This window comes from Neodiprion lecontei, chromosome 1 (genome assembly GCF_021901455.1).
Source record: "Neodiprion lecontei isolate iyNeoLeco1 chromosome 1, iyNeoLeco1.1, whole genome shotgun sequence".
In the NCBI taxonomy this organism is placed as follows: Eukaryota; Metazoa; Arthropoda; class Insecta; order Hymenoptera; family Diprionidae; genus Neodiprion; species Neodiprion lecontei.
In genome coordinates, this window is record NC_060260.1 from 895,500 (window position 1) to 911,320 (window position 15,821).

Below are 15,821 nucleotides of genomic sequence, written 5' to 3' on the forward strand. Positions count from 1 at the left end.
GAAAGGGAGGAGGAGTAGACAGCTAAAAAAGGAATAGCAGACACCTATTGCGACAGAGACGTGAACCTGGCTGCGCGAACCACACGTCGGTTTTTAAATTGCTGTTCAAGCGAACCCCGGGCTAAGAGCGTAGGATGCAGGTATATATAAGGTAAGAAGAGTGAAGAGGTGTATGCACGTAAGACGGTAGCGTCGAAAAGTCATTTTAAAGCTGCTCGAAGACTTGTTTGTCGAAGGTAAGCGGCGGGTATACGAGCAAAGAATGATGGGCGCGAGGTAAGTAAAGAGTAAATAGACACGGCGTCCTCCAGGATAGTCCAGGGAATCTTCTCCATTTTTCTAATGCAAAAAGTAAACCACGCACGGTGTGCTTGCCTCTAAAATTATCAAATCTTCCCAAAGCCGGGCCGGAGCGAGTAACCAGCCGCCAGGCTTGCGGACACTGAACAGTGCATTTATCCTACACGCTTGAACTCAACATCATTGACCAGAAGCCCGGACTTGATACTTTTTGGTTCCCTGCACTTGCATTAACATTTTCAAACTTTTTCAAGTGGAAAAATCTCCGAGCTCTACAACCTCGGACGGATCAAATCCCCCCAATGCAAACTGCAGCACTGCAATGGATTCCTTGAATGCTACTTTCATTTGATTGAGCCACGTCGTCTTGGAAGCCACGGGGCGTCTGCTAACAGGCAATTAAGGAGCCTTTCCAAAGTTGTATAGCTTTGAAGCCCATCTTCATTTACCTGCAACGAGGACGTTGTTGACGAATTGGCGTGACCGGAAGACTCCACGACTTCTCAGGTTCTTCTGCGAGACTGCAATACTGTAAGTTTGCAAGAAGGATCAACAAACCGACATATTGTCTTGAGCATTAGGTTGACAATTTTTTACCAGAAACTATCAGTTGTTTGAACAGAAAAATAGCTGACAGTTGCAGTGAAAGAGGAAACGTATCACGATCGGATCAGCCTGGTAATGGACGCTAGGGTTCGGTGGCCAAATTCGCGTCTCCTGGAAAGATAATCAGCGGTATCCCTTGGAGGATCAAGATGCGATGCGCGGCGTTTCTCGATGGGCGACCGAGGTCAAAGCACGGGGAAACGGCGAAACGTCCCTGGGAGTTCTTGGCATTGAACCGATGCGATGCGGGCATCCAGGTATCCAGTGTGCAGCAGGGTACGCGATGCCAGCTGTCGGTGAATGTGTTCAAAAGCGCCGTTTGAAGCAAGAAGGCAGGCTGCAGCAACGGCGTAGGCACCTCACGGTGTGCCGGCGGGGGGACGAGAAGCGAGAGACAGGGCATGCAGGAGGCTGAGGAGGTGGCAGTGGTAGTGGCACTGCCAATGGTAGTGGTAATGGTAGTGGTAGTCGACTGTGGCGGTGGGGCTTCCTTTCGAGCCGAGCCCGTCGGACCTTCAGTCCCCCTCGGTGCCTCCGGACGGCGAAGATGCAACTGTGCCGGCGAGCGAGTGTACCGCCTCGTATCTAGGCCCCCACCCTCCCATCCCCGGCCCCCTCGGTACCCCCTCCCGACATTCCACACTCCGGCCTCAACACACAGTTGACGTCCCCGTCCCGTGCGATCGTAACGACGTCGTCGCGAGCCGCGAAGACCTCTTCCCGAAGGAAACCGCGCGCCAAGTTTTGGTCCCGGAAATGTGAAAACGGCAGTGATGACGGCCCGGCGATCCGAGTCCTGATCGCGCTGGTATCTCAACCGGGGCAAGTAGCTAAGTGAATTAGGTTTGCGTTTCGAGGATAATTAGAAAGTGGTTCGGGTTCTCGTGTGGTGAGGTGCTGTGTCTGCAGTTGTGATTCCGGACGGACACGTCGTTTGTTGCCGAGACCCCTCCGAACCCTGGTGGTCGTTACAAAGTTCAGGACGAGAACGTGGCATGAGGAAGTCCCTCGACAGTCTCGCACTTTCAGCGATTATGGGACGGCTTGGGAGGAACTCGCAAGCGGCCACGACTACCAGGCCCATATTTAGGGTCCATTATCAAAAGCTCGTCGATGAGTTTGCCCAGCAACAAGATCAGCTCGAGTTTATGCCCGCTTTGCCCGACTACATGTCATACTGCTGCCGTCAGTGTGGGCACACTCAGAAGCTTAGAGTAAGTTTTACCATCTTCAACGTCCCAATCATAAAGCGCCGTAACGGGTTCAGACCATGGAATCTCAACGCGTTTTTCGACTCCTGACGTTAGCATAATATCTCGCGCGCCAAGTACGAAACCCTGCTGCGTTATCCATTCGCACAGAACTCTGGACCAATGCTCGTGGGTCCACTGGTTGGTTGGTTGGCACCGTGTCGAAGCGGGCTGCTCGTTGCCCGCCCACGCGGCGCCCAACGTTTTCTTGTACACAGCTGAAAAGCCGAGTAATTATACTCTGCAATCCGTCCGCGATCATGCCGTACACCAGCGCACACATGGTGGTACGGTCGGCTGAAAAGTGGGCGAGAAGTGGGCGTCAGTGTCCCCAGAGAATTTCGACACTCGTGCAAATACGCGTCCTGATACGACCGAAGGTATTCTAATATAATCTCGATCCAATCGTGCACCGTCTGGCATTCGCTGTACCACTAACAGAATAGTGACGTGGCGTTTCGTAGAGGTAATATAACCGGTACAGCGTAGCACGTGTCGAGTAACATGCCATCGTCCGACCCACTTGATCTCCAAGGGCTCATCATGCTTTCAGCGTTTCAGTTTTCCCGGTGACTCGTGCGAATTGTTCGTTTTTTCGCAACACTGTAAATTCTGTACAAGTTGAATTCTCACGGCCGATGGGAATACAGGGTTTTTCTAGCTGACTGGGGTATTCCGTACCTCCTTGCGTACGGACGTCGTTGCGAGGAGGCGAAGGTAATTTGCTCGGGACAAGTACACGGCACAATTATGCGGACCACGCGGAACGATGCGAACCAGCTCCGCAAATGACGACTCCCAAGAGATGCTGAGGGGAGAAACGAGGGTCGAGGTAGATGCCCGCCGAGATTCCTCCTCTCCAGAAGTTTGCAACCTCGTGTATTTGTGCATATGTATATCTCTGCGCACGCACGTACACAACTGGCAAGTCCTGCTTGTGTGACTTGAACGGGTTTAGCCGATCGGAATACAAAGTTCGGTTAAAAACTGTACCTCGGAGTCACGTAGGCGTGCCTATAACATCGTCAATATGTGGCTCGTATTGAGGATAGTCAGCATCAGGCCCACGCTGTCTTGCTAACTGTTTAATAATTTTTCTTGCAAAAATGTGCTGGTGAAACTCCAGGTGTCATTTTCCCGCTGACGACCGTGCCATGGCATCTCTTGAAAATATATTTAACGCATACGTTATTGCTACGATGGGGAGAAGATCGTTGATGAAATTTATACGTGTACACATGTCGTGCTGTACAACAGGATTCAAATGATTATCTCAGACTTGTAATTGGAGTTTTGGATTAGACGAGTGAAGAGTGACAGTGTGTTCCCACAGTTGGAAGCGCCTCGTTGGCTCCGGAGATAAAAAGATAATAAGTGTGTCGGTCCAACCGCGTTGAGAAACAACAAACCGCGCACGCGGTTGATAATTGTTATCGCAGTTGAACCGTGAACTTGTCAAGCTGGAAGTTGGGACCTGGTTCTGTTCAGCGTTTGCCATCTCGGCAATTAGAGGTAATTGCGACGTTAATAATTTATCACGCCGACGTATAATAAGAGTCCCGAGCCTTTAATCCATGAGTCTACTCACTTCGCTTGGGCTGTAAAGAATGCCGAGAGTATAGAATGGATTGATCGCCTTTTAAAGTTCGTTGAGCTTTCAGTTCTATCGAATCTTGTCAGCGTGGATTCGCTGTGGTGAGTTCACAGGTCCCGCACGGTTGATGCTCGGTCGAATTCTTAAAACGAAACGAAACGAATCGAAACGAAACGAGGAGAGAATGTCTGGCTAACAACATGTTAAAAGAGACCGGAGGGATTTATATTCGACATAGTTGTGTACCATTGTGTGCGATGATAATGTGACATATCTCTCTCTCACTCGTGCACAAAAGCGCATTATTGCCAGGGCACTTGACGACTATAATGGAGCTGGGACCCAGGGCATAACATGAACTCCGAAACGAAGCCAAAAGTTACACCTGGTCCTGCAGGATCACGGGCTCGAGTCCTTCAACGTGCCATTATGGACCCTTGCGGGACTCAATATAACAGCGATATATAGCCGCGCAGCCTCTCGAGTACCGAAACGAGAATTATATACTTCCAAAGAATTTGCGAGATCCTCTATGTGACTGGTCGCATCTACCTGGGCATCGTCGTCCTTATGCCTGCATACATGTGCGTGCCTCGCGCATACGCACAATGGGTGACTCCGAGCTCTCGAGTTACAGTAAGGGTCCTTTTTACCGACTCCCTACTGCTACCGAAAGACCCTTCCAATTCTATGGCATGTACGAGGATATAATTGACACTATCCAGCGGTTTCGAATGCCAAAGCGCTGTCGAGCTTCACCGATTGTCAAAATATCCATGATTTTTCAACCAGTCCTTCGGATCGGGGTGGAAAGTATTCACCACGTCTCGAGCTGATCGTCGTGCCTTGAACACCGTCCGTCAGCTGTGCGGTCGTTATAATTCTACTGGGGAAGTAATTGATGCACCTCGCGACTTGAGGAAATCGCAGTAGTAAATTCGTACAATTCCTGCCAAATAAAAATGCGTTGGAGTCTTTATGTTCAAAATTGTGTATAGAATGGGGCTGTTAAGTACTTCTTTACTATTGAGATACGTGGACTTTGATACTTGGAGATATATACGCGAACGTCGAAGTCGACCAGGGCACCCCCTTAATTAACTGCATGGCAAACTGTTTCAGGGTGACCTGCATGCGAGCTAGAATAACGGGTCGACCTCCGGCCAAGTTGCAGGTTTAATTTCATCAGTCAGAATTTCACTAATGAAACTGTAGCCTTGGCTGGTTACGCTGTGCCGGGTTTTCATTGTTTTCGGAGCTTCGTATTCGTACCGTCGTGCCATGGACATACTCACACGTGGTTGCCACTGTTGCCCTCGTCTCTCGTTCCCTCTCCTCCTCGGCTACACTTATACATACCAAGCGATCCCTGTACTCGGTTCTCACGGGGGAGTCAGGACTGCGGTATCAGGATCCGCCGCGTTGAGAATACAACCTCTTGGAAATAATAACGAGGTGCGAAAACTCGCGCGGTTGCAGGTTTTCGGTCAGACGCTTCTTTCCACTTTCGACCTTGTTAAGGAAACTTTTATTTCCACGAAACGCATTCTCAAGATGTGTTATATTCGGCTGGGAATAACGTATTTTCGTCCACCCGCGTCGATATAGGCAAGAAATGGGGGAATCCGGGAATTTAACTTCCCTCGAGCCTTTAGGGAAGGCTCTACTCCTTGCCAACGGGCTTTGCCGCATGCGCCTCGTCAAAGCTCAAAGCTTTTATTCCCCCGCTTCGAGAAAATATTTCACTTCAAGTTTTGTCAATATACTTACTTATTCGGGAGGCAAGGCCTGACGATACGGAGTTTCGCTTGAACGAACGAGGGAAAGACCGTTTTTTCGATTGATACATAATAATAGCCACATAAATTTATTGACCTAGAATGCAAATTTGTTTCTATCAGGGCATTTTGAGTATAAGTGACGAAAACGAAACTTGAAACTTGAACTGTAATGCAAAGGTCAGATTTGCCAGATCACAAAATCGTATTTTAGAACTTTTTGTCAAAAGTTATACTTAATTGATTAATTTCTACACCGTTGATATGACAGACAAGTTTCTGATAATATGTCGTGCCTCATCGTACAAGTATAGAATCTCTGCTTAAAAACTCATATTTTCAAATTCGTCGAATAATTAATTGTTTGCTGAAAAAATATATTCAACTTTTCGAATAAAACCTTTCAAAACGATTTTGCTGCAGGTATATTTTACAGTAGCAATCTCAAACTTGCCAATACCTTTGGTAAAATGTCTGGGTGACGTTTTTTTCCATCTCAAAGTCGTCTAGAACGCCTGAAAAAGGTGTGTCTTATCGTGCGCGATTTAAATAGAAAACCGATAAGTCTATTCAGAAACGGATTTTTCTTCCTCTTTTTTTCCTCGAAACACTTTCGAGAGCGCGTGTGTACTTTCGGCGAGGAAGTAAACGAACGAAGGGAATAAGGAAGAAATCAGCCACCGCAACCCCCGAGCGCATGGTAAAAATAGGACGAATTAAATTGGATTAAGCGAATTTTATTTGCAGTAAGCAGCATCGCGTTGCGCAGCCGGAGGGAAACAGAAGATTGGAAATTATCTTGCGGAGTCATTCCGGAAACGTGATGTACGAAAGACGGAAAGACGAACAAAAAAAAAAAAAGAAAAAGAAGCGGAATCCCAGGAGTCGTCGAGGACACGGGAACCGTCCCTGTTTTCCGTTGGTCGCGTAATTTCCCAAAGGCGTGAACGGCGCCGCTCCCGGCCACTCGCCGGCTATAATTACTGATCAAAGGGCCCCTGGAAGACTTTGCTCGATACTCTGCAGGCTCGGTACTCGTGAGCACAGCGTCACTTCGATCACTGCACCATAGGCCCCGGCTCATTTACCGCACGTAAATTCTAATATCGCACGGCTCGACGCTACGTACCACCTACAAAGCTCTGATATTCTCTCAAACGATTTTCCACTCCTTCGCTTCATGCTTCCCTTCCCCTCCACTCCCTGCTCCTGCGAATCTTCCTCCGCGCGCTGTCACCGCCGGCGGAATTCCTCCGTATTCGCATTACGTAAGAGTTATTCCGGTATCACGATTGATGAATTAACGACTTGTTTCACAGCTTCGTCGATTATAATTCTCCCATTATACAGCCAACAACGAAAAGCTGCGTGCAATCATTTTTTATTATTAGTAACTGAAAAGTGATCTACAGTTGTCTACTGATTCGTTAGTTTTACAATAATTCTCCAGAGCATCGTAGTGGGTATAAGCAAAGCCCAATAGTCTAGTTAGTAAAATGTTCCAAATTTGCATATCTTCGTCTGAAATCGAGTAATAATAAAAACGATAGCAATTCTCTTTCAGATGGTGAAATTTCTGCGAGTCTGCAAAGTGTGTCACTGAACCCAACAGCAGCAGCGATCGCTGTTACAAATTTGACGTTTCGTTTTGTTTTTTTTTCCTCATTTAATATCGGTCCAGTAACTATAGGATTCAGCATCGCCCGTTCGTTGCCGTTCCTCACCAATCCTTGTTAAATGAAAAATTTCTCTACGGGCCTACGACATAAGATCCAGACATAAGTCGCGCTTACCCTCACGAGATTGCATCCTGCGGGACGTAATAAACAGTATCACCGTCTCCCTCTTTCTACTCGTATCGTCTCGTTCCTCTCCAACATCCGCTCGCTACGCGGACGCATCCATATCTCTGTAGTAATGGTCAGATATTGGATGTACGTTGTAGGTGTGCGCCTGTACACGACATCCCCCCCCCCCCCTCTCTGGGTTCGACGACGCTGTCGCTTTCAGCGGAGGCTCCTCTCTCCTCTCTCATCCTCCTCTCCTTTCCTCTCCTCTCCTCTCCTCCCCTCTCCGCGACGCCGGGTCCCAGGAACGGGAGATATGGCCGTGACCGCGTGGTATGCGAGGAATGTGGCCCGTCACGCCAGAGCTCAGCATCCGCCGGGCCGCCGTCCGTGCTCTCCAGGACCTTAGCCGGTCCGTGCCTAACCCAACCCTGCTAGCCGGCCGGCGAGTCCTCCTCTCCTCCTCTCCTCTCCTCCCTTCTCATCTCCTCTCCTCTCTTTATCTCCCATCCCCGGCAGCCCGACGCCCAGGAACAATGCCAAAAACACCTGGTCGCGGTGCCGAACCTCCCCAAACGGAGATAATGGGATACCCGAGTGCAGCGAGAGTCTACGCGGACGGACAGGTGCTCCGAGGCTATCCTCAAATCTCCCGTGGTCGCACCTTCCAAAAACACGGGGATCAATCCTGCATGGAGGAAAAAGAGATGGGGAGGAGAGGTCTGATTACCAGACCCTGCAGCTCAGCCTTTTCAAGGCAGCTGGGAAAGTCTCATGTGAGGACATGCATGGGAGAAATCAATCAGGGGACGTCAACACCTGCAGCCCCATCGAGTTTACCTGTTTTCTGTGTAGATGCAGGTATCGGAAGGGTCGGTTTTAATGCACGATGTCCGAAGAGTGCACGGCGTAACTTTTCGTGTATACCTGCAAAAGTTTGTTGCAATTGATGCAACTTTTGTCTAATTGAATTAGTAATTTGAAGGTGATGAGAAAGGAGTGCGTACAAAACACATCAGTTTTGACGATTAGAATTTGCGCGAATGTGTAACTAATTTCTGGCAGTATTGAAAATTTCCAATATCGACGACTCAAATTATCGCAAACCAGTTTATCTTTATACAGTGAGACTCTGGACGATTGCGGCTGTTTGTTTCGAACTCTCGTATCTAGGCATCATGACCATCGCAGCTGGCAGTAATCGGTGGAAAAGCTTTTGAAGATATAATGATCACTTTAACCACAGTGTAAGGACTGGTATCACCGTAAAAGCTGAAATGATCCGACGAAGCCCTTTTCTACGCGACATTGAACAACAGCGTTCGACCGCGTACGCGAAGAGAATATTTTCTATTGAACGATGAAATACCGGGTGAGCCGGTGAGTCGCACCCCTACAAAGCATACGTCATCCCCTAGATTCCGTCCTCCGTTTCTTTGGGAACACGGCAAGACGATGCCCGTACAATTGAGACGACGACGACGCGCCGTATCGCGACGTACGGTCACAATGTGGGGACTTGACCCGGTTTCTCTGTCTCTGCATCACGGATGTGGAGGTGGGAGTGCAGGGTGCCGGTGGTAGAAGCTCGTTGAATTTTTCCTTACCTCGTTATAACGCGGACGGTGAAAATTGCTTTGATATCTTCAGCTGTATAAGATTTCACAGACAAACGACCCGCCGTCGTCGTGACGCGGCCGCCTCGGCGTCTGGGACCGACTTCAGGTCGATGTCTTTCTCCGGATATACCGGAGAAAGTCTGCTCCGCTGCAGACGCTGCTCAAAGTTCGCGGAAGCTCGAACCAGTCTTCGACGCCTCCGACCCTCCGGGGGTAGAAATCTCTTCCCGATGCCCTCCACCCATCGTCAACTCCCCCGTGACACGCGTGCCCTGCTCTTTAGCCGCGTAACAATATTTAGAGAGTTTATCGGCAACGGCGCAACGCAGCCGCACGTATATTGTTACGGGTTGAATTAGCGCTCAGCGGAGGCAAGGGAGGGGTGATATTGCCCTGCATGTTCAACCCTCGAGGGTCGTATAAGCAGGTTAACGCGATAGTATACAGAGTACACTGGCGTATGTGCAAGCCTATTGTGTATACCCATCAACTTCGACAGCGAATTATCCCCCGTGCATTCAACAATAACACCTCGGAATCGAGGTAAGGAAACACCGGAGTTGGCGGAAATACACGGAAAATCCACCTTGGGATTTCAAGTACTGAGAACTCGTCGGTGTGTAATTGCACACGTCTGCTGGCAACATTTTTTTTTTTTTTTATCCAGCGGATGGGATGTTTTTGGGGAATCTTTTGTTTTCGAGTCTGCTGAATTCAAAAATGACTTCCATTTCTCTCCATCGCGTACAGTATTCTTGCAGAATAGAAGCTGTTTGCATAAAAAAAAAGGATTTTATTACAATGAGCCAAACAATATTTCTTACAAAATTAAACAAACAATTTCTTTATGAAATATGTATTTAACATTCCGTTTTCAATCTTTTCGCCTATAAAACCCTTTCTTCTTCTCTTTGATACAACTTCGAACACGCTTCCGCTTTCCACTTTCTCTTTACCTGTTTGTATTTATTCTCGAGTCTTACTCTAACACACATTAAACGGAAGTAAGAAATCACTTTTGCATAAGATTTTTAGAATCACGTATAGGATACCATATTTCGCATTAAACGGGAATTTCACTCTAAATGAAACTACAAAGACGAGTTGAAGAAAAAATCGCTCGGTTTCGGTAAGTAAAAATCAACAAGAAATAGTATAGAAAACCTGTACAGTTCTGTGGCTGCAGACCCGTGTCGTTAGTCGCAAAATTTTGCAACTGCTTATCCTCCTCTCTTCCTCTTTACACCGCTGATCTTTCCCTGCTTTCCTCACGCTCAACGAAGCGCTGTATAGTTATACGATTATCCGCGCAGGTATGATGTACAAGAGGCGCGTACGGGGGGGTCGGGATTCGTTGCACGTGGTCGTAATTGAAATATCTGAATCCCTCCGCGTGTCTGAGTTGACCTCAACCTCCCGAGCTGTAAAATTATCCGACCGAGCAATTCCAGGACTCGAGCTCAGCGCGCGTCAGGAACGTTAATATGTTCTCCGCCCCATACCGATCGCTGTGCACCGACCATTTCGGAAGTGCCATTATATTCCGAGCGTACCTGCGTAACGCCACCCACGAAGGGCCCATTGATTAATCAGCAATTGCAGGCAACGCCCGATTACCTAAGTTCAAACGATCCGAGTCCGATGGATCGCGGCTCATTCGTTGCCAGCGAATGTTATTCACGTCATCTTTTCCCCATCGCCCTTCTTCTTTACTCGTCACAGGCCTTACTCGAATGTTCTGTACATACATACGACATGATACAAAGCCACCGCCGTCTAGACGCGAAACGCAGTGCTGCAGGAAGAGTAATACGTGGGGACCTTTTTGTCGGTTTGTCTTTTTCAACCATCGGGAGTGGGGGGGGGCGAACTTCTTCTTCAGCTACCGCATGCCGCAAACCTACATGATATAACGTACGAGAAGGCACGCGTGGGTAGATGTGCGTCCTGAATGTGTAATAGGCACTCGCGGGTCTGCATTTAGAAAAGCCCTTCCTTCATCCTAGAGTAAACATACTCGTGGATTCATACTTGCCTCCGACCCCCTCCCCCACCGCCAACACCCAAGCCTCCTCCTTCCGGCAACCCTTCAAGAGCTTAAAACCACTCGCGGTAACAAGGAGGAACAACGGAAGTGATATGGACCTGCGGATGCCAGGTGTACCCTGCGAACCTGCGTACCTACATACAGATATGTAATCAGCAAAACAGCCACGAGGTGCGGCACCGGATCTCGTGGCTGACGTAGGAAGCTATTCCGGAAGTCGATCTCTACGATTTGATATTTTTTTTTTTAAATATTTTATAGTATACTAAAAACTGAGCAGCATGCGTTTTTTTTTTCAGTTGAGGAAATTACGTTTTTGATTTCACGTTATGAGACAAATATTAAAGACAAATAAAAAATATTATATTCTTGTGGGTGAAACTGCCAAATTGCCCCTTGACATGCTTTACTTTGGGGAATGATTTCACCCCCTTAAAGCGTTTAACGCCAGATAAAAACAAGTACATGTCGCTTAGTTTTTAGTCTACTGTAACGTATTACAAAAGAAATCTATTCGGTGAGATCGACCTAGAATAACTTCCTTGTAAGTCCGTGATTTAGTACAGACGGTATTCCACTATAATTGGTATTCGATCCTGAATTAGAAAGAATCTCTGTAAAGAGGTACATAATAGATTTTTTCATTTCCGACACTTTCGCACCGTGTGCCCTTGGCTTGGATTGAATTTCTAAACACATTGCGTTCGCGTGAACGACGAACAGCCTTAATCGTAAGGTGAAGTTTGTTTGAAATGTACTGTTTTTTTTTTTCATAGTTTCTGCACACTGGTACGAAACTAGCAAAGTTTTGATAAGTCCCTGTGGCAAATCCCGAACGAGGCTTCGGCGTCGTCGTCGTTTTTGCTGCACGTATACTGGCCGCAAATTAACATTTCTTAAATTACGAATGGAAATGTATTCTTAGTCACAGGGGAAACTAATTTTATATGCAATATGAAAGGAAATTATGGTAATTTAAGCTTTCGAAGAAATTTACGTTTAAACACTGCTATATAATACTCGATGACGACGTAACGATGTAACGTGGCTAAAAGTATAATGCGAATGAAATTTTAGCACATTATATCGCACTTGAAAAAGTTACACAACTAGAAGATTTATTTTTGATTTTCTAATTCGAAAGAAAAATATACTTAAAATAATTTCAACTAATTTTTACATTCATTCGGAAACTGGTGCAGTTATCAATCGGATAAAATTACACGTTGCAGAAGCAAAGGCTCCCAAAGTTAACGTGAACGTCTCAGACTCACGTCGAAACGTTCGCCAAAGAGAAGCTCGAAATTGCAGCTGCGTACGAAGTTTGCTTGCTATACTTGTAAGACTTGCCTGCAGGCGCAGCTAATAAGGCTAATTAGGCTCCCTCATCTTTCCACATAAATATTTACTCGATAGTTTCCGCGCGATATATTGAGCTGTTTTTTTTTTCTTAAGACACTTCATTCGCGTTGCTTGCACGCGGGACAAAGTTGTCATTTGTTGCTGTGTAAAATTCTTTTTCAGGAATATATTCAGGCGTAACGCGCATTCCCACTGATTTTCGATGCCCAAAAATTTCCCGGCCAAGGTTGAGGCAGGTGTCTAAAATTAGAGATTTTTCAGGCAAGCGTAGGTACGCTTTTCGCTGCAGAAGACCCTGCAGGGTCCGCAGGTGCAACGTTAAGGCCTTCCTTTGATTCGAGTTGTACTTCATTGGTCCCTCCACGCATACTGAGAAAGACGTTTGTCGATAAAATTCGCTTCGTCCCGTTTAAAACTTGTTAGTCTAATAACAGAATAAACTTTGCTGTTTTCAGGCCGAGGAACTGAATACTATTGTCGGAAATGCATTTCGTATGGCGTACGCGGCGCAACTACAGAGACAACCGGTCCTCCAGGAGGTGATCTCGCCCCAGCCAACTCCTGCCCGTCGCAAGGATCGACCGGAACGAACGATAAACTTGGTGAGGATGATAAACATCTTATAACAACATTCCCTGACTCCCTTTTATTTTCAATCCAATCGATTTGTCGCTCAACGAAGTCGAAGAATGTTTTGAAAGTCATAACTCAGGCAGTTCGCCGTCACTCTCGAACGTTTTCTCGTCATTTTAACGAGACAAGGCTTGAGCTTGATAAAATACGATGACCACATGCGGCGAAAAAGTGACCCATTTCACGTGACTGCACGCCTAACTCTTATATACTCGCGTCACTCCAATTACAGAGCTAATATCGCCTCCTCTTCTCTCTCCCTCTCTCTCTCTCTCTCTCTCTCTCTCTCTCACTCTTCTAGACCAAACAGTCGACGCGGGGCGGCGACTCGAACGAGAAAAGCACGATTTTCTGGCCCCAGAGTGTATTGGCACCGACGCCACGTGGCGGTGGTGCTCCACCCTCGACAGCGGAGATGAACGTCCAGCTCGGTAGCGCCGGTTCTCCCACGTTGCGCTTGTCTACCGTCAAGGTGAGACTATATTGCTTGGTGTCGTCTGCGGGTTTTCTTTCGAGTTACCCGCGACGTTTTGAAATACCTATAAAAAAAAAAGTATTCGAGTGCAGATGCCGAAATCCCAAAACCTTGCATTTCATCCCTCACCCCCAGACGCCGAATTCAATCCCCGGACTGAGACCGTCGCACAACTTCAACAACGTCCTGGGACCGATAACGAACGAGGATGGACCGAAGAGTATCTCGCAGCAGAGCACGCCGAGCAGCGACGAGAGCAACTCGCCAACCGAGCTCAACTCCTACAAGAGATTAACGGACAAACCGCCCCTGATAAAACGACTTACAATGGGCCTCGCCGGGGGACGCGACGTCCTCGGTACCAACGGCGAGGACGACAGCTGCCCCCTGGTAAGTGCCGGCAGCACGCCCACCAGTCCCAGCAACAGACCCCGGTCCGGAGGCTACGTCAACGAGGCGATCATCGACTCGGAGGGAACCAGGACAAGCTACAACAAGATCACCTGCGCCGCCGAGAACCTCGACAACACGATCAACTCGTCGATAACCGCGAAGAACTTCAACGCCGAGAACAACAGGTTAGGTATTATTTAATTGTTAATAACATCGGTCTATACAGGGTTTTGGATGTCAAATTTTTCTTTCTACCACGCAACTAGTAAAAAAAAAAAATAGTTTTACTTAGATAAAGTTTGCATTTGTAGAAACCGGAAAGATATTTCGGAATTTAAGAAAAATGACCTGGTTTCTTAATCATTTGTTGTTACTCACGATTAAACAAACTTCAGTTTCGCATTTAAATCACTTTTATTCAATAATAATATTTTTTCAGTTGTTTGTCAGATGAATAATTGAAATCATAGATTTTCTTCAAGTTTGAGATAACGCACTCTGCAAAATCAAACTTTTTCGAAAAATAGTAATTTTCATCTGTTTAATATTACTCATCATATGATCATTATTATGTACACAAATCCAAGGTACTTCTCCCAAGACCTAAAAAAGTAAACTTTAAGGGGGGTGTATATATTTTTTCATTGTTTTAATGCGTGACAAATAAAAAAATACTCAACTGAACCCAGGCGCAAAAGTACATTGTTTTCTTCTTCTTATTTTTTTCAAGCAGTGTAATTGTGGCAATTTTTCTCAGAGAAATTTGAAAATGAACCCTGGTTCCTATTTCGGATTACGATTTTTCCAGGATAAGTCACAACTCGCCGAATTCCGTGTCCGAAACGGAGTTCAAGTCGAAACGGAGATCGCAGATCAGCACCTCCGGGAGCTCCGTCCCACCCGACGGCAGCACCCACGGATCGACGCCCACCCAGACGCCGACCCCGACGCCTCCGCCGCTGCCTGAACGGACGGACAGCTTGAATAATCGTACAGAGGAGAGCGAGCTCAGGAAGGCTCCGTGGTTTCAAGCCGGCATTCCGAGGTACGATTAGTTGTAAATTATTATCGAGGTCCGTGGACTTCCGCCGTTTCATAACGGGAACCGGGTTCTCCCGATATTCGCCGGCGCTGCCGAACCTCTGTGAAAAAGACCTGCTTTATTATTTGTAAGAGAGAAACGTGACCCGGATACGCTCCTGGTTATTCAAGTGGAGAGTACGAAAGAATTAAGGAGTTATACGCAGTCAGGAGGCCGCGGGAAAGCGATTTTTCAAGGATTTTTCGTGGAGAGACGTTTCAATTTATTTATATAAAATTAATTTATACACACATTGGGGTATACTTCATTCTGATCATTTTTAGTCGTGAAAATAATAAAAAGATAAGAAAAATAATGATTTTTAAAGCTGGTATGACCAGAATTGAGACTGATCGGTTCAGTTGTTTCTGAGAAATCTTGCTCACCGTCTTTGAAACCAGTTTTAAGAAAAACGCGTTCAAAGTTTTAAAAGCACCTTCAAACGCTCCGGGGCGTTTTTGCAAATGTGCGCGTAACATGGAGAATATTTGTCGGATCGACATGAAATTTTCTGTGTATACATTTTAATATGTGTACATTACAAAAATGAAATTATATTTTGAGAAATGTTAACCCCCTATAACCCCCTGATGTGCACGAATCGTAAATGAAGTTTGAGTCCGGAGTTTTTCTTTGCAGAGAAATAACCCTGGAAGTTCTCAGCCAAGAACCGGAAGGCGCTTTCATGGTACGCGAGAGCACGAGCAAACCAGGATGTTATGCATTGTCCCTGAGAGTACCGCGAGAGTTTCAACCGAGCGGTATCGCTCATTACCTAATCATGCGAACGAACAAAGGCTACAAAATCAAGGTACTTGTTCAACGATCGATGATGTACTACGTTACACCTGCATACTAGGTCGCTTTGTCGTTATATTGTGTGTGTGTGTGTGTGT

At 46.8% G+C, this 15,821-nt stretch overlaps 1 protein-coding gene across 8 annotated transcripts in view; it reads left to right on the plus strand.

Moving 5' to 3' along the window:
* The window catches only part of LOC107228058 (tensin-3), a 91,976-nt gene that overhangs the window by 74,462 nt on the left and 1,693 nt on the right, over positions 1–15,821 (plus strand). For 7 of the 8 annotated variants that reach the window (XM_046737018.1, XM_046737014.1, XM_046737025.1 and 4 more), the window contains 5 exons: positions 12,799–12,945; positions 13,278–13,448; positions 13,587–14,029; positions 14,653–14,889; positions 15,565–15,736. In XM_046737018.1, coding sequence (XP_046592974.1) covers positions 12,799–12,945; positions 13,278–13,448; positions 13,587–14,029; positions 14,653–14,889; positions 15,565–15,736 — 1,170 coding nt within the window. Of the gene's footprint in view, positions 1–1,429; positions 2,121–12,798; positions 12,946–13,277; positions 13,449–13,586; positions 14,030–14,652; positions 14,890–15,564; positions 15,737–15,821 lie in introns of those variants that run through there. The other variant, XM_046737035.1, reaches the window with a different exon arrangement.